Source organism: Pleurodeles waltl, chromosome 3_1 (genome assembly GCF_031143425.1).
Source record: "Pleurodeles waltl isolate 20211129_DDA chromosome 3_1, aPleWal1.hap1.20221129, whole genome shotgun sequence".
Taxonomy (NCBI): Eukaryota; Metazoa; Chordata; class Amphibia; order Caudata; family Salamandridae; genus Pleurodeles; species Pleurodeles waltl.
The window spans coordinates 1442668711-1442691613 of NC_090440.1; the positions used below are offsets into that span (position 1 = coordinate 1442668711).

At 46.7% G+C, this 22903-nt stretch overlaps 1 protein-coding gene across 3 annotated transcripts in view; it reads right to left on the reverse strand.

The window, feature by feature from the left end:
* Positions 1–22903, reverse strand: part of ALG9 (ALG9 alpha-1,2-mannosyltransferase) — a 956626-nt gene that overhangs the window by 668338 nt on the left and 265385 nt on the right. For all 3 annotated transcript variants that reach the window (XM_069225004.1, XM_069225007.1, XM_069225006.1), the window contains one exon: positions 1764–1886. In XM_069225004.1, the coding sequence (XP_069081105.1) occupies positions 1764–1886 (123 nt within the window). The remainder of the gene's footprint in view (positions 1–1763; positions 1887–22903) is intronic.

Here is a 22903-nt window from a genome sequence, read left to right on the forward strand (position 1 = left end):
TGAGGGGAGTACCAGAGTGACCCCCAGCGACTAGGAGAGCAGAGGTAAGTACCTGGTTTTCCCCAAAACCAATAGAAGGACTTTGGGAAAGAATTGTGCAAGACCCAACCAAGGCTGGAATAAACCAAAGGTGGATCCGGACAGAACAGGGCATGCAAAGGAAGGGGGACCAAATCCAGTTCAAGATGGAGTGTCCGGTTATGGCACAAGCCACTACCCACCCTTCTGTGGATGCAGGACCAGGTCGACGGTGGACAAAGAAGGTCAGCAGTGCAGCACAGGAGCCGAAGACGAGCCCGAGGAGTGATGCAAGTGATGTCCTACATTGTCGGTCATTATGCAGTTGGATATTGGTGCTGGAAAACCACCAACAAGCCTTGGCAAATACAAGAGTCAGAGAAGGTGGTTTGCAAGGTCCAGGGGACTCGATCCAAGGAGCGGTGACCAGGGTGACCCTCAGCAGCTGGGAGAGTCGCAAGAAGAGGAGGCAGGCCCCACAGGCAACCAACAGGCATCAGGCACAGGAGTTGCAGTGAGGCCCACTCAACACACCTGAAGAGGAGTCCTGTGTCGCTGGAGCAGCAGGCAGGAGACTGTGCTTTGCAGGAAGGAATGCGGGAGCCTTGGGCTACATGGAGCCTCAAGATCCTTTGGAGGAGGAACAAAGAAGCCTTGGTAGCTGCAAGAGTTGTGGTGCACAGAGGTAATGTCTACAAGGAGAGGCAAGGGCTTACCGTCTCCCAAGTAGGAAAGCTGGTAGAGAGGACCAAGGGGACCACGCCAGACCACCACCTGTGATGCAGGATCCATGCAGCTCCAGAGGAGAGAACATCCACACAGCCAGTTGTCATTGCAGTTGGTGCCTTTGGATACAGGGGAGTGACTCCAAGGGAGATTCCTTCTTACTTCTTGTGCAGGCTGAAGACTTATCACCCTTAGAGGATGCACAGTGGAGAAATATTGTAGTTGCTGGAAGGAGCTGGAGAAACAATGTTGCATAGCAGAGTCGTCGCTGAAGTTGCAGATTGTCACGCATCTGTCACTACAGTCAACTCTGGATGGGGAAGGGAGAGGGATCTGCCACTGACTCACACGTAGTTTGTTAGCCAACATTGCAGCTCTTTTTCAGTTCCTTTCGAGATACTGTCTCACCGAAATCCAGGATAGAGGCTGAAATATTGTTATCACAGCATTAATATACTGGACTCATGGTTTTTAGAGGATAGGCCTGAAACTGCAAGGTGTCCAGAGGAGCTTTGTTGAAACAGAGTGTCTGAGAAGGAGTCAGGTGTGACTTTGGCATGTTGATAGTGAACCCCAGCAAGTGCAGGAAGTTTGCTATAGTTTGAAGGTGGGAGATGAATGTCTGTGGAAAGCCCATCTTCAATATCCAGCAACATCTTCAATAAGCGTCCTGTAGGTCGAACGTTACCATTCAGGCTTCCGAATCCAGGGCAGACAAAACTTGGGGGAGTGTGAGCATTTTGAATTTCTCCTTCAAGAAGAGGTTTAAAAGGCTTACGGATGGAACACCATTCAAGCCTCTATTTCAGGGTTGCCTCATTCCATTCCCTCGTTAGTCATAAATTCATAAGTCAGTCACAACAGGTCTAATTTTTCCAGCCTTAATGGATGTCATTCACAATAAAAGTTCCTTCTTATTGATTCATAAACACAGCACTTCAAACATTTCTCGGGGAGATCAAATAAATAAAACTTTTAATCATTTGAATGACAAAATGTAAATAAGCACATAAACTTACCATTAAATCTCTGCAGGAGACACTCCATAAGAGATGCGAGGGGTAGGGCAAACAGTGCCAACACAAAAGCCACATTAAAATTCAGGAAACCGTTGACAAAATAGAATGACCATGGCTCAGTTCCTAGTGTGTGTAAGTGAAAGAAGATTTGTCAAATGGGCTTTAATGCTTGAACCATACAGAACATTTGTAAAATATAGAGAAAATACATTGTGTTAACTGTTTCTACAACGGTAAATGTCATATATCCCAACAGGAAATGCAGCAGGGAGTAGGAAATAACAATTAATTTGGCATACTGTTACATATATAAAACGCTATAGTATTCCATTTTAGTCATCTTGACAAACAATCGTCAGGAAAGGAAGAGTACCATGTTCAACAGGATACCAAACGGAAGGATGGCTAAAAGATCTTAGCACTGACATACAAACATTTATACATTAGCATCACTGATTCCATTCAACCCTAGGTTTGCTGTGATCAAAATAAGTTGGTGATCCATACACCAATCAACGTGTGAAGACTTGGTAATGTGATTTGCGAGTCTGGTGGGTAGGTGACCAACCACTTAAGAAAAATGTGCAGAGATCTAACAGTGTAGCTTTGTAGATGATTTTGGAGCCTGCAGACATGGGTGTTATTGCCAGCTTCGTCATGTGGCCAAATTATTGTGAGGTTCTTGAGAAACCTCTATCTCACTCTGACTCAATCTGTAAATGCATGCAACATAAATATGTTCTAAAATTCTATAGAGTGGGTTGTCTGGTATATTGCCCATGTGTTGTTAATGCGAGACAAAAAACATTGTGGTTTCTGTAATCATTACATGTTTCGTGCAAGGGTAGAAGTGGAACTGCATGACAATAACAGCCAACTTTCTCTCACCAATCACCACTCTTGGGAATTCCATTCACCTGTAGGGCACCAATCGTAATTACTATTTCATCAGATTTATATGCACCTTCCATATCTCAACTCACTTGGATATGAATGCACATCAGCAAAATAAATAATCACAAGTAGCACATTTATACATTGAGCACTACACAATAATAGTGACAACTCTTTAATCCTTACTTCTCTTACGCAAATATGGAAAGCCATCTTTGATTAAATCAAACAACTCTTCATGACCAACGCCAACATTACTACAGGTATACAATTCGGCAGACACAAACTTTACTATTATGAGGTGTATGTTAAGATGCAATCTTGAATCTCCTCACAGACTGACTTCTTATCTGTCCATAAAGGATGTCTCTTCAATACTAGAACACTATAAACCCACTTCTTTCTATACAAACCTATCCTTTCTCACTAACTATAATTCACAAATTCCTACTTTTTTTTGGGCCAATGACCAACTCTACACATTACATAAAGACGGAACATGAAAACCTCATTCAGATTTCTCAAGACCCCTTCTCTACACCTGTCACAATAGGGAGGTCACAGATTTGTATTTTGTGTGCAAAGGTAAGTGGGCTACTGCTGATGACACATACCTTTTTGTTACTTCCAGTTCATAAGCTGCAATCCTAAAATAGCACAATGAGCTATGAACCAGCATCAAGGAGCTGCAGGCATAGTGAAGGCCTTGAGTTTAGATCTTTATGATTGTTTTCCTAAATCTGTTGTTATTATAAGTTTGCAAATAATGGTGTCTTTGGGTAGTAATACAGCCTTGTTGTACAAACAAACACAATCACTCCATTATGTTTTAAATTATGACTTTGTGAACAAGTGTCACAATAAGTGACTTCTACACCTTATAACCCTCATTGTCTTTTGTAATATTTCTCATACATTGATTTACACACTTGTAAGATTTAAAGTTTCTTTGTGTGATGTAAAGCACTCTGACACCCTGCAGTACAAAAGAATCAAAAAATAAATTAGTATGTACCAATTCAATTGTTAATTGTGTAATTATTCACATACACAGATATAACTGGTATTCTTACGGTGCATACATACCTTTTATGTGAGGAGGATGAACAGAGCAAAAACTTGCCTTCAAATCATAGTTTATCTAAAGTACTTGTGTAACAAAATGCTTAAATATATTCTCCTTACTGAAAATGCTCCACCTGCCAATGGGTCAGACAATTTTAAATTTGCCATTATGTTCTTATTCTCGAATACCAATAAGTTTGGTCAACTAAAAGAAGAGGATATGCGTTTGTGACAATAGAAAAAGAGGTTCCAGTAACCCAACCATTTCTACAAATCAAGATGTGAACCTGCATGGTCCAACTAAAACAAATCCTTTGAACGAAACACTGACTTGATACCCTTCAAGAATAAACGGTGAAACCTAAATCTTCAGCTATCATGGCTTTGGAGAGAACTTGCAGACAACGTTGACCTTGAATTTAGAAACATTAAAAAGAGCATTAAAACTCTACAAAATATATTTACTCCACACCAAGCCCTGCTACTTAAAAATCCAGTTTGATGCAGCTAAAAACAGACCACGGCCGAGCGTATGGAGTAAGCCTACGAACCATTTGAAAATGTCAGGCAGATCTATGACATTTCTTGTCAACTGCAACAGAGTTTAAACTCGGGGATTATTGGAGTAAACAGTTTGCATATTCTCTCACAAAATCCTAACGAGTATCAACAGTGAGGGACTGAGAGAGCACTGGTCACACAGTGGTGAGGCGAAAAAACCCAAAGAAACTGATGCCAGTGCGCAAGATGGTACTTAATATACTCCGATGACATCATGTCCAGTGGATGGAGTCATGGCTAAAGCCACACCGTGCCAACTGGCCACCCCAGAGAGATGTAGTTGGGGAAAAGATAAGTGGGTCACCTGGAAGAATATTCGAAATGTGACAAATGTGCAGGAAGGCAGTAGGCATGAGAATTGTCAACTACACTATCATCAACAAAACAAAGTCGAAATTAGTCACAATCATGTACTTTGTAAAACAAAATAAAAATAATGGTGTGTTTTTAATCATGTACTGGTTTACAAGATATCTAATTTACCCATTACTGACCTAATATAAATGTTAATGTTACATTTTCACTCTTCCAAACTACTATCTCAGATATGGTGCAAAAATGTAAAATCCTACAAAAGAATAGCCATTCTTTTTATATAGAACAGACTTAACTCGAGCTTATTTCACAGACGTTTATGACAAAAGAGATAGAAGTGAGCACAGTTCAAAGTTCAATTTGTTACGGTGTACAGAAACTAGAAGATACTAAAATATGTACAGGTTCCACGGGTATAAATAGGCTTAGTAAAGTTTGTTAGTATTGCATTTTCAAGAATGGCATTATTTTGAGTTCGAAAAGAGTTTTTCCTGAAATCGTCAATGTCTATGTCAAATAGATTGCACTTTCGGATGTAGAAGTTTTCAGTTGACTGCTGTTTTTGCATGAGCGCCTGATCTCTACAGGCACTCATCCGAAAGTTATGGAGAGAGCGGTGGCTTGTGTGTTTTGAACTTCTTAGGTCTGGCGTTTAATGTGCAGAATAGCAGTAACACTTTTATTTAAACATAGGTTGGTGTAATGTGGGCGCTTTCATACAATACTCTATATGTTGTGACCCGTGACTCCTAGAAAAAAAATGTGATACTTACAGGTGCTTCAGTACCTGGAAAAGAAATTACAGTTATCTTCATGTGGTGGTATGATAGTTCTTTCAGAATATCACTGGCAATACTTTTGAAGCCTATGAGGTAACTCGTTATGAGTTTAAACATTCACAAGTCTGTTTGACAGCTCATTGAACAAGTTACTTACCTTCAATAACAATTTATCTGGTAGAGGCATATTCTAATTGCAGATTCCTTACCTTAGAATTTCCCCCAGACTGGATCCAGAGATTTTTCGTTAAGCAGTACCCTTGAGTGCAGTCAGGTGGCGCTGGTGGGCACTGCTTCTGTCGTTGGCATCGTGGTCCCTGTGATGATGTTGCGGTTGTATATAGGTGCACCCCAGCGCGCTGACAATAGTTCTTTTTCACGACTTCTCACACCAGTAGCATGGAGCCATGAAGAATGGCTGAGAATGGTGCGCCAGAACTAGGGCCCTGAAAGGGGAAACCCTGTCCCTAGAAATCAGTTCGCAGAGTAGGGGGAGATGGGTGGGTTGGTAAGGAATCTGCAACTAGAATATGTCTCTACAAGATAAATTGTAACCAAAGGTAAGTAACTTGTTCATCTGATAGAGACTTCCAGTTGCAGATTCCTTACCTTAGAACAGATACCCAAGTAATACCATCCCCGGCGGTGGGCTGCAAACCAAGATCATACTAGAAAGTCCAGCAGGACCGAACAACCATCTCTGCGGACTTGCCTGTCCAGGCAGCAATGTTTTGTGAACATGTGCAGAGATGCCCATGTTGCTACCTGGCAGATATCCAGGGCAGGAATTCCGCGTGCTAATGCAGTGGAGGCAGCAGTTGCACTGGTGGAGTGAGCAGACAAGCCCTCAGGGGGTTGCTTCTTCGCCAAATCGTAGCACATTTTGATGTAGCGCACCTCCCAACGTGAGATGGTGCGCTTTTGCACTGCCGGCCCTTTCTTCGCACCAACATATCCTATAAAGAGTTGATTGTCTGCCCAAAAATCTTTGGTGCGATTGAGGTAGAACGACAACGCTCTTTTTAGATCCAGATGATGGAGTCTCTCCACTTCATGAGAGGGATGTGGAGGTGCGTAAAAAGTAGGCAAGGTGATAGATTGGCCTACATGAAAAGGAGTAAAAACTTTGGGAAGAAAGGAGGCCCTGGTACAAAGCACCACCTTGTCAGAATGGACAGATAAAAATGGTGGCTTCAAAGAAAGCGCTTGTAGCTCACTCACTCTGCGAGTACAGGTCATGCCAACAAGGAAAGCAGTTTTTAATGTGAGGAGCCGCAGCAGACAATTATGAAGTGGCTGAAAAGAGGCACACATAAGGTAGGTAAGGACCAGGTTTATGCCCCATTGGGGCATAATGAGCTGGGTAGGAGGAAACAAATGGGTGAGTCCTTTAAGGAAGTTCCCAACTATGGGAGACTTAAATAGGGAAGGTTGGTCTGGCAATCTCAGAAAAGCTAAGATGGCTGATAAATAACTTTTAATGGTGTCCAAAGCAGAGCCCTGCTGGGCAAGAGAAAGGATGACCAGGAGAGCCTCAGAAAGAGGTGCAGAAAGGGGATCAACAGACTTGCATGTACACTAAGTCACAAATTTATGGCAATGACAAGCGTACACCGATTTTGTGGAGGGACACCAGGCTGCCGAGTTAACATTACAGACTTTGGGTGGAAGGTCGAAAGCTGTCAACTGCCGCCGCTCAATCTCCACGCAAGAAGGTGGAGACTGGACAGTTTCGGGCAGAGAATCGTTCCCTGCTGCTGATACAGAAGATCCTCCTGAAGGCGCAGATGACCAGAGGATCGGTTGCCATGCTCAAAAGCTCGGGAGACCGGACCTTTCTTGCACAGTCCAGAGCCACAAGCATTGCATGGGCCTGGTCGCTCTTGATCTTCTTATGAACTCTGAGCAGAAGTGATATTGGCGGGAAGGCGTAAAGGAGGCCTGAGCTCCACTCAAGATGAAAAGCGTCGCCAAATGAGTTCACCCTAAAGAAACTCCAATGCGGAAAACAGCTGGCATTGTGCATTCTCTGCAAAGGCGAACAGTTCTAACCAAGGATCTCCCCACTGCTGAACGAGGCCTTGCGCCACCTCTATAAGCAAAAGCCATTCGTGATCGACAGCTGAGTTTGTCTGCTCTGGTGTTGAGAGAGCCCACCAGATGTTGAACTACCAGGGTTATGCCCTGGTGTTCCAGCCACCTCCAGAGGCATAGAGCCTCTTGACAAAGGGTCCACGATCCCAATCTGCCTTGCTTATTGCAGTACCACATAACAGTGGTGTTATCTCTGAACACCTGCACCACTTTCCCTTTTAAAGAGAGAAGGAATGCTTTCAATACAAGCCTGATCGCCCGGAGCTCCAAAATATTGATGTAGAGTCTGCACTTCGCCAGAGACTAGAGACCTCTGATCTCCACGTCTCCAATGTGGCCGCCCCATCCCAGAAGTAACACATCTGTCACTATTGTTATGTGTGGTTGGGGAAGAGAGAGGGATCTGTTGTTGACCCAATCTCAATTCAAAGGCCACCACTGCAGTTCCCTCCGAGATATGGACCATGTCAGAGAGGTTTCTCTGATGTTGCGCCCACTGGAACTTCAGGTCCCACTGCAGAGGCATGTGTCACCAGCAGAAGGCAGGAGGTCATGAGGCCCAGCATCTTCAGAATAATTCTCACCGAAATCCAGGCTGAAACATCAGAATCATAGCCTGAATACACTGGACTCGGTTTTCGGGAAGAAAGCCTGAAACCGCACTTGTCCAGAACAGCTCCGATGAAGGGGAGTGACTGAGAAGGAGTCAGGTGTGACTTCGGCATGTTTATCGTGAATCCAAGCGAATGCAGAAGGTTTGCCGTAGTCTAAAGGTGGCAGAAGACCGTCTGGGGTGTGCTCGCCTTTAACAGCCTTCTCATCGAGGTAGGGGAAGACAAACCCCTAACCTGCGCAGATGAGCTGCCACCACTGCCATCACTTTTGTGAACACCCGAGCGGCACTTGTAAGGTCGAAGGAGAGCGCTCGTGGCCTACCACGCAGTGCAGGTAGCATCTGTAGGACAGGTATATGGAAGTAAGCGTCTTGCAAGTCCAACACTACCATCCAGTCTCCAGGGTCCAAGGCAGACAGGACCTGAGCCGGGGTGAGCATTTTGAACTTCTTCCTGAGGAGGAGATTGAGGGCCCAGAGGTCTAGAATAGGTCAAAGACCCTTGTTCTTATTGAGCACCAGAAAGTATCAGGAATAACAACCACAACCTACTTCTGGTACAGTGACCCTCTCTATGGCTTCCTTGGCCAAGACAAGAGAACCTCGACTTCCTCGCAGAGAAGTGGCAAATTATCCTCCGAGAAACGGTCGTAAGATGTTCTCGAAGGGGAGGGAGTAGCCCCGTCGGACTATTTGTTAAACGCACCAGTCCATCTTGATGGATTCCCAGAGGGGCAGGTGATGGCATAAACTGCCTCCTACTGGTCTGGGAGGGGTGACTGACTAGGAGGGCCTGGAGGCTGCGGCAGGGGCAGGGTGGACTGGGCAGACCTCCGGCTTCCTGACCCACGAGCCCACTATGTGTCCATGGCCACATAGTGGCTTAGAAGCATGCGCGGCTTGGTGGCTGGTAGGGAAAGGACGCAAGAGGGAGCCCCTTCCGTGGCCACGAAAGGGGCAAAAAGCGGACTGTGCTGGGCAAGGGGATGCTGCCAGGCCAAGGGACCAAGCTTTAGCCCAGGACTCTTTAAAACACTTGAGCACCGAGTCCGCTTTGTCTCTGAAGAGACGGGTGCCATAGAAGGGTATGTCCATGAGAGACTGTTGAACATCCCCGAGAAGCTAGACATCCTCAACCAGTTATGGCTCCTTAAAGCTCAGTCGAGGCAACCGATCTACCCAGTGAGTCAGTCATGTCCAGCCCACAACAGATCGTGAACGTGGCCGCATCCCTCCCATCAGCAAGTGCTTGGGAGATGATGGCCCGGGTCTCCTCCAGGACCTGCAGCAATACCTGCTACAGGAGTCACATGGTTTGAACCTGGTCTGCCGTGACATCCCTCGACGCACCAAAAAGTTAAAAATGACAACAAAAAGGTCAAAGTTAGTCAAAAAGTGACTAAGAGTAGATCTTCCCTGGATCTGCGCATGGCACAGAAAGAAAAGAACAGACATCAGCACGCCAAGGTGGAGCATATGTACAACTGTGACGTCTTCACAGCAACTGTAACGCCAATGACGGATGCGGTGATGACCGGCGCCGTCTGACGGTGCACAAGGGTACTGCTCGAAGCAAAGCCTCTGGATCCAGTCTGATGCCTGGTCGAAATTCTAAGGTAAGGAATCTGCAACTAGAAGTCTCTATCAGATAAAGTGGATTTAGTGATATCTTTACCTGTAGCTGAGGTGGCTCACTGGGTTGATTCGGAGTAAGCTACACTGATCTGTAATGCAACCTTTGTCCTTCTGTCCCTATATATTCTATGAATGGTCAACATTCTTTGTATCATAATGTATCTTTGAAACAAACAGTCCATATCAAAATCCGCACATTGCAATACCAATAGTGCACCATCTCTGGGACTAGTCTGAAAATGTTGCGAAAAACAGAACCTGTCTTAAGGCAACAGTAATACATATAGCAATTCACACGAATCCTGAAGCAGTGGCGGCTGCTACTCAACGGGGGAGGCATGGCAAGGTGGTTACTAAAAAAAAAACTAAAAAAAAACACACTAATCTTTTAAGTTGGGAGAGACGGTTCCATCTCTACTTCATCCTCTTCTCTTCCTTGACTCCCAGCAGCACGGAAGCACACAGGCTCCCAGAATCTCCTAAGCTAATCACGATGCTGCTGTCACCAGCAGAAGTTAGGATTGGCGGCAGGGCAGGCTGGGAGCCTGTGCCGGCAATGAGTGAGGACAGGAGTGGCGCAGCGGCAAGTCAGGGAAGTTTCTTTTTAATGTATTTTTTTATTTGTAATGTTGTTTGTTTTGTGCCCCCCACAGCTTTGCCCCAACAGGAGCTGTCCCTGCCTTCTAACCTCCTGTTTTCAGACTTCATCTCTGCTGTCTTTAGGATTCTGTGCTCTTTACCACTATTGACCAGAGCTAAAGTGCAGGTGCTCTGTACTCTAAATATGGTAAAGGCTGCTTCTCCACAATTGGCATATTTAATTTACTTGCAAGTCCCTAGTAAAGTGCACTATATGTGCCAAGGGCCTACAAAGGAAATGTTACTAATGGGCCTGTAGCACCAATTGTGACACCCACTATAGTAGCCCAGCAAATGTGTCAGGCTTGCCACTTCAGAGCCTGGGTGTGCAGTTTAACCTGCTATTTCGACCTGGCAAGAATACACAATTGCCAGGCCCAAACCTTCTTTTTTATTACATATAAGAAGACCCTGAGGTAGACCCTGGTTAGCCCCAAGGACAGGGTGCACTGTATTTAAAAAAGTAGACATGTACTTTTTAGTTTAACATGTCCATGTAGTGAAAAACTCTTACATTTGTTTTTCACTGCTGCCAGGCCTATCTCTGCCATAGGTTAACATTGGGCTTGCCTTATAACATCTTTTAGGTGTAACGTTTGTAGAAAAGTCCCCTCTTTTTGGCATGGTTACCCCCACTGTTTCCCTGCAGTCACTATGGTTAGACTGTTTTCACTGGGATCCTGCTAACCAGGACACCAGTAATTTTGCCTTCTCTCTCTCTCTCTCTAAATTTGGTTGCTTAGGATGTTGCTTGCACATCCGACGATTGGCATACTGGTGCCCCCTTATAATTCCGTAATATATGGTACTTAGGTACCCATGGTATTTGGGCACCAGGGCTTTCTCATGGGCTGTAGCATGTATTGTTCCACCTATGGGACCCCATGCAACATGTGTCTGCAAGCCTGTCATTGCAGCCTGTGTGAAAAGGTGAATTCACCCTTTCACTACAGGTCACTGCAGCAGGTCACTGTAAGTCACCCCTATGGTAGGCCTTCCTGTCCCAGAGGGCAGGGTGCAGGACCCTGTGTGTGAGGGCACCTCTGCAGGAGCAGAGGTGCCCCTTCGATCTCCAGTTCCATTACACTGGACTTCGTAAGTGCCTGGAAGCCATTTTACCAGTGTACTGGACCTGTGTCCAGCTACACAATAGTAACTCCGAACCTGGGCATGTTTAGTATCAAACACGTTGGAATCATACCCAAATACTGTTGCCAGTATTGGTTGTATGATTCCATGCACTTTGGGGGCTCCTTAGAGGACCCTTAGTATTGCTCCTACCAGTCTTCTGGGGTTTTCCGAGCTGCCTGTGCTGCTGCCACCCCTCAGACAGGTTTCTGCCCTCCTGCTGCTTGACCAGATTAGCCAGAGGAAGGCAGAACAAAGGATTCCCCGTGGGAGAGGGAGGTAACATCCTCTACCTTAGAAATAGGTGTTACAAGGCTTGGGAGGGGTAGCCTCACAGAGCCACTGCTTTGCTTTGAAGGGCACATTTGGTGCCCTCCTTGCATAAACCGGGTTGCACCAGTCCAGGGTCTATTGGTCCCTGCTCTGGCACAAAACTGGACAGAAGAAAGGGGAGTTACCACTCCCCTGTCCATCACCACCCCAGGGGTGGGGCACAGAGCTCCTTCAGGTGGCCACTCGATTTTGTCATCTTGAATCCAAGATGTGCAAAGGCCCCTGGGAGCATCTGAGTGGGCAGGTCAGGCAGGTGACGTCACAGCCACCGCCTGATAGGTGGTCACCTTGGTAGGTGACTAAACCCCCTTTTAGGCCTATTAAGGGTCTCCCTCTTGGGTGGGTCCTCAGATTCCACTTGCAAGATTCCACCAGGACTCCTCTGCATCGTTTACTTCATCTCTTCTGGACACTGGAACCGCAACTGGACTCTTCAGGAACCAACATTCTGCAAATTCCAACATTGTTTTTCTGGCTCCTTCCAGCAACTGCAACATTTCCCTGGATGACATTCACAAATGGTACACTGCCTTGGATAGGGCATGAAAAGTACAATGGGTCCCTCAGAAACAGTGGGCAGCAAACTTGTGGCTCTCCTTCTCTGAGGTGATAACACCACAGGTGCTCACCACACACCTGGCCAACTTACCACAACTTCCAATTGGAAAGAGATAGAATTATGGAGTTTTGTGTGTCTGGACTCACATTGTAAAATCACGACTTACGGTTAAATCAGATTTAAATTGTAAGCCTGAAAATAATGCTTTTAGGAAGTTGGCATTTTCTTACTTTAACCATTCTGTGCCTCTGCCTGTCTCTGAATACACGTCTGGGGTACAAGACAGCTGGGCTTTATGCATTCCCTCTAGACTTTCATACACAAAGGGAGCTTGGGTGTGACATTTGCATCCTGAAGGCCCATAATCAGGCTGATGGACCTCCCTGGGCTAGATGGAGAGGGAGGAGCTGACAGGCCTGAGTAGGGCTGTGCCTCTCCTCACACAAAAGGGCTGCATACCCCCTGCAGAGTGTCTGGAGCCAGGGAAAGAAAGGCAGGGACTTTGTGAGTGATCATCAAAAGCCTATTCCAAGTCTCCCCCATTTAAAAGGCACTTCTGGGATATGTACTGGACCTCAAATCCCACCAAATCAGAAATCTACTGTAACCAAGGATATCCTGCTAGGAAGAAGAACTGCTGCCATCCTGCCAGGAGGGACTGCCACTCTGCAACTGCATTACTGTGATGGGCTACTGTGCTGTAGAAGCGACTGACACTTTTCTACTTGTTGGCCCGCTGCTTCTGGCCTGGAGTGAGAGGGACTGGACTCGCTTGCTACATTCCTGAAACTAAGGCTCTCCACGGGCTAGTTGACTTGCCCTCTATCCTCAAAGTCTCATGGCCATCAAAGACTTTAGATACACTTTCCCTGGACTATTACCAAGGCCCGTTTCTGTGAGAACCAGCGCCCCATTCTATGAGGACCGAGATTGCCGTTAATGGGAAAGTCAGTGCTGGGCAATCACCAGCTGGGCTCAGCACACTGTGTGGTTTGCATCAGACTGACCCACACTTCAGATGCCGAACGCAGCAGTATCCTGAATGACAACAGCATATCATCTTAAACCCCCCCCCCACCTTCTTGCTTTGAGGCGTGGTTGGGGCAATAGCGTGACCCACTTTCCACCCCACCAAAAGGTCCTTGCAGCGCTGCTTGAGTACAGCTAAGAACGGCCCCAACGTGGTCCCAAGGAGGAAAGCACTGCTCCAACGTCCCGTAACGAGGCTATCACCTGCAGCAGCTTGTGTTTACCTTGCTCTGAGGAAGGTATTGTGAAATCAGGACCCAAGTGGTCCTGGTAGCTGTACTGCGCTCTGGCTCGTAGGCAGCTAAAATTGTTAGGTGCAAGGTTCCTGAGGGGCCCTCATAAGGATCTTTTCACGCTAGCACCAGTGGGGCCCCAGCTCTCAAATCTGTCACACCCACACAGACTAAAGTTTCCTTGCAAGGACCTCGCCCAGTGAAACCAGACCCGGGGATCGTAATTAATTTACATACGAGCGACCTTCAAACACTCCTATTGTTGAGCACTGTGTATTTACTGCATATATTGTAACCCATACTCATAACTTAAGAAGTATTCATTGGATTTTTGTTGCTTTGGTCTTGTAATCAGATAAATATTCTCTACTTTTCTAAACTGAGTGGAGTCTTTTGTGGTGTTTTCACTTTGTTACTGCAACTTAAGTGTTGCACAAATTCTTTACACATTGCCTATTAAGTTAAGCCTGACAACTCTGTGCCAAGCTACCAGAGGGTGAGCACAGGTTAATTTAAGGTGTGTATCTGACCTATCTTGTCTAGGACTGTGGTCCCTACTCGGCCCAAGGCGCCGACCTCCAATGGGGTGTTGGAGCATCCTGCAGTAGTCTCCCAGCGGAACAGAAACAAAGAAAAGCGTTTAAACACTTTTTCCAACAGATACTGGCACCCATGCCTGCTTTTTATTTTGCTTTTCATGGCGCTCCTTAATCTTGCCCCCCTCACATTCCTCCTTCTCTCAAATTTTCGATACATAGACAATTAAAGAGGACTCGTGGGAGGGGTGCCAAAATTGGTTTTATTTTGCCCGTGGCGCTCTCTAAGCAAAGGCCAGCTCTGAAAGCATCTTTACTAGCTCACATTATGTTCCAGTGTGTGATATCAACTCCTTACAGAGAGATCATGCGAAGTGTGCTGATATCGTGTGACACAGTGGAACTGTGGGTGTTGGAAGGCTTACTTTGTCTATTACTCGGGGTCAAAGTTTATAGATGAAAAATAGTTGCTGGCCGCCAAAAATGAGGTCCAGTGTCACCACATGCAAACGCCTGTATAAATTAAGCACTACAGCTTCCTATAAAGGTAGGTAGTTCTCATACAATGTACTTCAGAAATTATTTCCACCAGAAATACACACAGATCAGTGCATTTCAGGGTCTTTGTCAGACTAGGTGCGGCTGGGAGTATAGAGACATGAGCATCCAGAAGGAGGAGTTGAACAAGTCCAGCACATCCTGACAGTATTAATAATTGGCAAAGCAAAATAATGTGAATAGCATTGTTGATGTTCGCGCCACTAACTCACTTTAACTCCTGAGCATGAATTATATCATGTCTCGTGAATGGAAGACCACCGCCAAGGTCTGCAACACTTTCTCTGTAGGGCTGAAAAATGCAACAATCTGGAGAGCATCAATTACACGGTCCGACTGCATCTTTGATTGAGGGGACTTGTATCTCAAAAGCTTGAAATAGCTCGTCCTGAGAAAAGGCTGCTTGGAGATCCATACTCCTAGATCTGAGATAATAGCAGGAGATGAAGCGCCGCAGGAGGTGGGCTGGGACAGAAGTGCAAAAATAAATGTACGCCCCCATGCCATCAGGGTGCAAATTATTAAGAGATTACGTTTTAACACCTGCAATGAAAAGTAATACCTTTTCTGGCAAAAAAGTGCGTGTATAATGAAGACTATCTCTTTTAGGTTACGATTACTGATGTACATACTATTTATTGGTCCAGTTCACAGCTAAGGGACTATTTATGAATGCCCCGTAAATTCCGAAGGGGCTGCATAGAAAAAGATAACGATATTTCTGATGGGTTCATAATCTTCCCCCACCTTATTATTACTCTTTCTAGGCCTCTGATGGAACTGGAGGCATTTTTCCCCAGCACTGCTAGGTGGCGCCACATGACTCCAGCTTTCACTTTGCCTCTGTGGAATAGAGCGGTGACTTGACCATCCTGCTGCGAAAGCAAGGCCACTCTGGAAGCAGCGGCCGAGGACTGTGTGCAAAAAGATCGGTGAACTGAAGGCAATTATCGTTCTGGCCCTTGGCAAACAGATCTATTAACGGAAGCTGCAGTTTGCAGGAGGTCATCTCCGTCCCCTAGGGATGCACCTCCTATCCTTGGTCCTTCAATGACAGGCTTCTGAGAGTTATTACTGTCGCATTCAGGTAGTCTATCAGTTCGCTACATGAAAGATTCTGAGATAGAAGGGAAAAAATGCATCATTTTTCAATCCAAGCTTATCTTTTGAAGAGGTTATCTAAGCTAAGAAAAAGTTAGTCACATCCAGTAACACTATTTCTGGTAGCGATCTAACAGCAATAGCCTCACCTTCTGAATACGTCCCCAGACGTCAGACTGGACCTGAAAAATCTTCAGCAATACGCCTGCGTGCCCGTGGCCCCTTATCAATGTCGCGCTGTGCCATATGTGACATGTACGGGCATATATAGGCACCGCCCATGTGCACTGTCTTAGTTGCTTTCTTTGTGCTTCCTCACTCGGAGACGCAGAGCTAATCAGTCTAGTCTTGCCCAATATACAGACTCCTAACTGGCATCTCTTGTATGTGAAGAGACCAGTTAACGGAACAGAAAGATGGGAGTGTTGGTGAAGAATCTGGGGTCAGAGATAAGTTCTACACCAAAGAGAGTAATACTGAAGGTAAGTAACTTGTTCTTCTTATAGAGACATCTAACCGCAGATTCCTCATCTTTTGAAAAAAGACCCGAGCAATACCTCCCAGGTGGTGGAACCTTGAATTGACTCAAAGAACCAAGCAGGCAAAGTGCCCTTCCAAGAGTCCCAGGTTCTCTAGGCAAATACTGCCTTGTGCACATAAGCAGTGGTACTCACGTTGCAGCCTGGCAAATGTCAAGAACCGGCACTCAGCGGCCCAACACAGTAGTAGCAGATTTGGCCATGGTAATATGAGCTTACAAGCCCACAGAAGGCTGCTTTTTGGGCAAAGCGTAGCAAATCTTGATACAGTGTATGATCCAATGCAAAACAGTCCTCTTCCACACAGCCTTACCTTTTTTTGATCCAGTGCATCCGACAAATAGCTGATCGTCCAACCGCTGCAGTTTGCTATTATGAATGTAGATAGTAAGAGTCCTTTTCAGAACCAATCAGTGAAGTTTGTTCTTCTCCTTAGAGGGGTACGTCAGAGCAAAGATTCCAAGAAGTTTGTTCTTCTCCTTAGAGGGGTACGTCAGAGCAAAGATTCCAAGAAAGGTGATGTTCTGCTCAACATGATAGGGAGTCACCACCTTCAAAGCGAAAATTCTCAAGTCCACAGAACCAGCTTGTCCGGGTAAAAAGTGGTGTAGGGCAGGTTAACAGAAAGGGCTTGCAGCTCACTGACTTGCTGTGCTGATAGTTATAGCAACAAGAAAGACTGTCATGAGGGTGAGAAGCCTGGGAGAACAGCTATGGAGCGTCTCAAAAGGCACAAAGACAAGGAATATAAGACTCATATGTAAGTCTCTTCACAGCATAACAAACAGAGAAGGGGACAAATATGTTGTAACCCTTTGAGGAAACACCTCACAAGAGATGATTTTAATAATGATGGCTGGTGTGACAATTGTAACAGTGCCCAAAGCAAGGCATTGCTGGGTGAGGGGCAACACAACAACGGAAAATGGGACAGTTTCAGCACTGAGTGGGTCGTTCTGTTTAGTAGCACAGCCGGCCACAAATTTATCCCAATCATTGGCTCATATTTTGGTGAATTTGGTGAAGGACGCCTGGCTACCAAAATGACATTCATGACTTCAGGAGGAAGACAGAAAGCACTCAACTGTTGGCGCTCAATCTCCAAGCACAGAGGTGTAGATTGTGCAGGTTCAGGTGCAGAACCCTGCCCTGCTGCTGTGACAGGAGATCCTCCTGAAGAGGCAGCTTGATTGGAGGATATATCCTCATTCCCAGGAGTTTGGGATACCATCCTCCCGTGCCCAATCTGGGGGCACTGGGATAACTTGGGCATGGTCGGTCCTGAACTTCTTCAGAACTCAGGGCAGGAAAGGCATACAAGAGTCCAGACTTCCACTCAACATGGAGGGAGGGGAAGGGAGGGAGAGCAGGAGAGAGAGAGAGAGAAAGAGAGAAAGACATACACACCCACACCATGGAAACTCCAACGTGTAAACGTGGTTACATTGCACATTATTGGCAGTGGAAAAAATATCAAGCCATGGATCTCCCCAATGATGGACGATACCCTTAACCACCGCCAAGTATAACTGCTATTGGTGGTCCTTTTAACATTGGGAGCAGAGTTTGTCTGCCCAGTATTTAGAGATCCCATCAGGTTATTTCCTGGTGCTCAAGCCAGTGCCAGAGGTGTAGAGTCTCCTGACACAGGACTCAAGGACAAATCCCACTGTACTTGTTGCAGTACCACTGATGTGGAAAACTAGGGCCCTCAAAAGGAAGTAGCCCTGTCCCTAAAAATCAGTTTTCAGTGCGGGGAGGACAGGTGGGTTGGTAAGGAATCTGCAGTTAGTCTCTACCAGATAAGGTGGTACCAAAGGTAAGCACCTTGATCATCTGATAGAAACTTCTAGCCGCAGATTCCTTACCTTAGAATAGATACCCAAGCAATACCATCCCTGGGTGAGGGTCTGTGGACCAATTTCCTAGGAGGAAGTCTTGTAGGACTGAACAGGCTAAATGGCATACCTGACTGTTCATGCAGTAGTGTTTTGTGAATGTGTGCAAGGAGGCCCACATTGGTGTATGGCAGATGTCCATGAGCAGAACTCCCCGTGCTAACACAGTGGTCGCAGCTTGTGCTCTGGTGGAATGAGCACACAAGCCATCAGGGAGTTGCTTCTTGGCCAATGCGTAGCATATCTTGATACAGAGCATAATCCATCTGGAGTTAGTCTGCTTCTGCATGGCCCGTCCTTTTTTTGCTCCAACATACCTCATTAAGAGTTGGTCATCCACCCAGAATTCTTGTGTGCGGTCTAAGTAGAATGACAGTGCTCTTCTTGGGTCAGATGATGGAATCGCTCTTCCTCCTTGAAGAGATGTGGCAGAGAATAAAATGTAGGCAGTGTGATGGATTGGTTTACATGAAAGGGAATAACCCCTTTCAGAAGAAAGGAAGATCTCATATGAAGCACCAGTTTGTCTGGGTAGATTGTCAGATATGGAAGCTTGGATGTCAAGACTTGAAGCTCGCTGACCCTCCAGGCAGATGTATCGCCATAAGGAAATCTGTCTTGATGGTAAGGAGCCTGAGAGGGCAGTTGTGAAGTGACACAAAGGGAGCACATTTCAGTCATGTAAGTCCATGATTGAGGTCACACTGAGGCATAATAAGGGGGAGTGGAAACATATGTTGGAGACCTTTCAAGAACACTGGTGATTTAAAGAGGGATGGCCGGTCAGGCAACCACAAAAAAGCAGAAATAGTAGAAATAGCCCTTCAGAGTGCCCAAAGCAGACCCTGCTGAGCAACACAAAGGATGAAAAGAAGAACCTGAGAAAGTGTGGCAGAAAGGGGATCCAGTTCTCTTTCTGTACACCATGCCACAAATTTTCCCCAACCGCAGGTGTATACTGGTTTGGTGGAGGGACACCTGGCTTCCAAGATAATGTTACATACTTCGGGAGGAAGATCGAATGCTTTCAATTGTCACCACTCAGTTTCCACACAAGAAGGCGAAGAGTTGACAGGTTCGGGTGGAGGGTCCTCCCATTCTGCTGCAACAGAAGATCCCGCCGAAGGGGCAGCCTGATCGGAGGATCGATGGCCATACTGAGCAGCTCAGGATACATCAGTCTCTGTGCCCACCCTGAAGCCATACGGATGACTTGGGCTCAGTCGATCCTGATCTACTTGAAACTTCAGCACGCAAAAGTGCTCACATTGTGCATTCTCTGCAGTGGAGAACAGATCTAACCAAAGCTCTCCCTCACTAATGAAAAAGACCTTGCAGCACCTCTGAATGAAGATGTAATATGTGAAGCTCTAGGCATCTGCAACTGAATTAATCTGCTCTGGAGTTAAGAAGGCCCGCCAGATGCTGAAGCACCAGGAAAATACCCTGAGGCTCCAGGCATGCCCAGAGATGCAGAGTCTATTCACAAAGTGTCTACATCCTCATCCTGCCTTATTTATTGCAGTACCACATGGCAGTGGTGTTGTCCATGAACACCTGCATTAGCCTTCCCTTGATGGAGAGTAGAACAACTTTCAATGCCATTCAGATCGCTCAGAGCTCCAACATGTTTATGTGTCCAACATGTTTATGTGGAGTCCAGATTCCGCCAGAGTCCTCTGAGCTCCACCACTCGCAAATAGCCACTCTATTCCAGGAGTGACTCTTTTGTCAGTACTGTTAGATGTGTTTAGCAATGCTAGAGGGGTCTGCTGCTGACCCAATCATGATTCATCATCCACCACTGCAGATGTTTTGCAGTTCCCTAAGAGATCTGGACAATGTCTGAGAGATTTCCTTGTTGCTGCGCCCACTGGAACATTAGGTCCCCCTGCAGATCCTGCACATGCCAGTGGCCTTGTCTCACAAACAGGATGCAGGAGGCCATAAGGCACAGCAGCCTCAGAGCCAGTCTCACCGAAACCCAGAATAGAGGTAGAAACTTCAGTATCATAATCTGAATATGCTGGACTCTCGGTTTGAGAGGATAAGCCCGAAACTGCAACGTGTCCAGAATATCTCCAATGAAAAGGAGAGTCTGAGAGGGAGTTTTGTCTGACTTCAGCCTTTTGAAGGGAACTCGAGCAAGTGCAGGAGGTCCGCTGTTGTCTGGAGGTGGGAGACAATGTCCTGGGGTGAGTCCTCTTTTAACAGTCATTAGTTGGGTTAGGTGAACACTGGCACCCCTAATCTCCGCTGATGAGCTGCAACCACCGCCATCACCTTGGTGAAGAACAGAGGGGCCCTGGTGAGGCCAAAGGGGAGGGCAGCAAACATAAAAGTGCCTGTGGACTAATGTGAACCGCAGGTAAAGCCTGTGAGCAGGCAGGACAGGGATATTAAAGTATGCATCCCGCAAATCAAGCACTACCAACCAGTCTCCTGGGTCGAGGGCAGATGGAACCTTAGCTAGCATGAGCATTCTGAATTTCATCTTCCTCAGAAAGAAATTGAGAGAGCATATGTCTAGGATAGGACGAAGGCCACCAACATTTTTGGGTACCAGAAAGTAGCAGGAATAGCAATGATGACCTAATTCTGGGGTCAGCATTCTCACTTTGGCTCCCTTGGCCAAGAGAGCCGTCACTTCCTGGCAGAGAAATAATAGGTGGTCCTCCGTCAGCCTGCCACAAACTGTTGGCATGTGGGGATGGGTAGTAATGTAGGGGAGGGAGTAGCCCCTTTGGACGATCTTCAAAACCCATTGGCCTGATATTATAGACCACAAGTGGGACAGGTGATGGCAAATCCTACCACTCCAGTAGGTGCACATGATGGTAATAGGGCAGATTAGGAGGGTTTGGAGGCTGCGGCTTACCTGGGGGGAGAGGCTGGGTGGAATGACCCAACAGCTTGCTGTCTGACCCACAGGGTCTGTGGGTACTGCATCCTCAGCCACACAGTGGCTCGGAAATGTGGGCAGCACAGTGGCTGGGGGGAGTAGAGACATGGATGGAAGCCCCTTCCGTGGCCACAAAAAAAACAAAAGACGGATTGGGTGTGCAAGGGGCCATGGAATGGCCCAAGGACCTGGCCGTAGCCCTGCTGTCCTTAAAGTGCTCCAGTGCTGAATCCGCCTTGTCTCAGAAGAGGCGGAAGCCATCAAAGAGCATGTCCATAAGCGATGCTTGGACAGGTCCAGAAAAGCTAGTCATCCTCAAACATGTGTGGTGTCGATGAAACCGCTCTGCCTAGTGAGTCGGTGGTATCCACTCCACATCAAATCCTGAACTAGGTCCCTCCTGTCGACAACAGCCTAAAAGAGTACAGACCTGGCCACCTCTGTGACCGTTGGCAGCACCTGTGCAACCGTATCCCAAAGAGCATGGAATAGATCCAAGGGGTCTGACTGCCACCGGGGCCAGACAAAAGGGTGTGGAACTAGTAAGGGTCCCTGCCGAACCCTTGGGGCCCAAAGGCGTGCAGGAGGGTACGGGCCTCGCAAATATGAGGCGCATGCCCTCATAGAACTCTTATCTGATCAGGGATCGCTCTGGCTGCCGGAAACTCAGGGAGGCACAGAGACTGCCCGGCGCTGGCTCTACCGTGGAATCAGGCCTTGAATGTTGATGCTCTCTTGACTAGTCAGTCAACGGACAAGGTGAAGTCAAAGATCTTTCTGACTTCTTCTTCTTCTTGTGGTGGTGGAACTTACCCGAATGTCCCGACCACTTTGAGTGCGATGAGAATCTCGAACTCCAGGACATTTCTCTCAAACGTGACCTTGATCGTAGTGGCGTCACACGATAAGCCGCAAGGAGCTTGAGAGATTGCTCCCTCAAGGGCTTCGAGTTCATGGCATGACAATGGGCACAGGCCTTCGGGTCATAGTCGTGCTCAAGGCACCAAAGACATAGAAGATGCAGGTCCGTCCCTGACATCAATCGGTGATAGGCGCTGCAGGGCTTGAAGATGACATGTCTGCCACACCAGGAGGAAAAGCCTCACAAGGCTTCATCAAAAGGCAAAAAAGTTTAGTCAAAAAACATTTCAGGGGTAACTCTACTCCACTGCACTGACTGGTGTGGAAAGAAAAGAATTGTTGTTAGCACACTGGGGTGGCAACTGTATAGGCACCATACACATCAGTTCCGCCGCGGACGACGCCAACACGGAGCCGAACGACGCCACCTACCAGCGAGCAGGGGGGCTGCTCATGAAAAATTTCTGGATTTAGTCTGATGCCTGTGGATGATTTTAAGGTAAGGAATCTGCAGCTAGAATTCTCTATTTGGTACTGAACTCCAAGGATGTCAGGAGGTTCTCTGTAGTCTGGAAGTGATTGATGACTGGAAGGGATGAACTTTCCTTTAGCAGCCAGGTGTCAAGATAGGGGAGGCCTGAAACTCCCAAAGATGGAGTTGGTTAGACCAAAAAGGAATTACAGCAAACTGAAAATGCTTCGGCCAAACATGAACCACACACAGGTAATGCCTGTGGGCATGCAGGCTAGGGATGTGAACATAAGTGTCCTTCAGGTCCAGCGCTACCAACCAGTCTACAGGGTCAAGGCCCAACACAACCTGTGCCTAGGTAAGTATCTTGAACCAGTCCTTCAGCAGAACGGCATT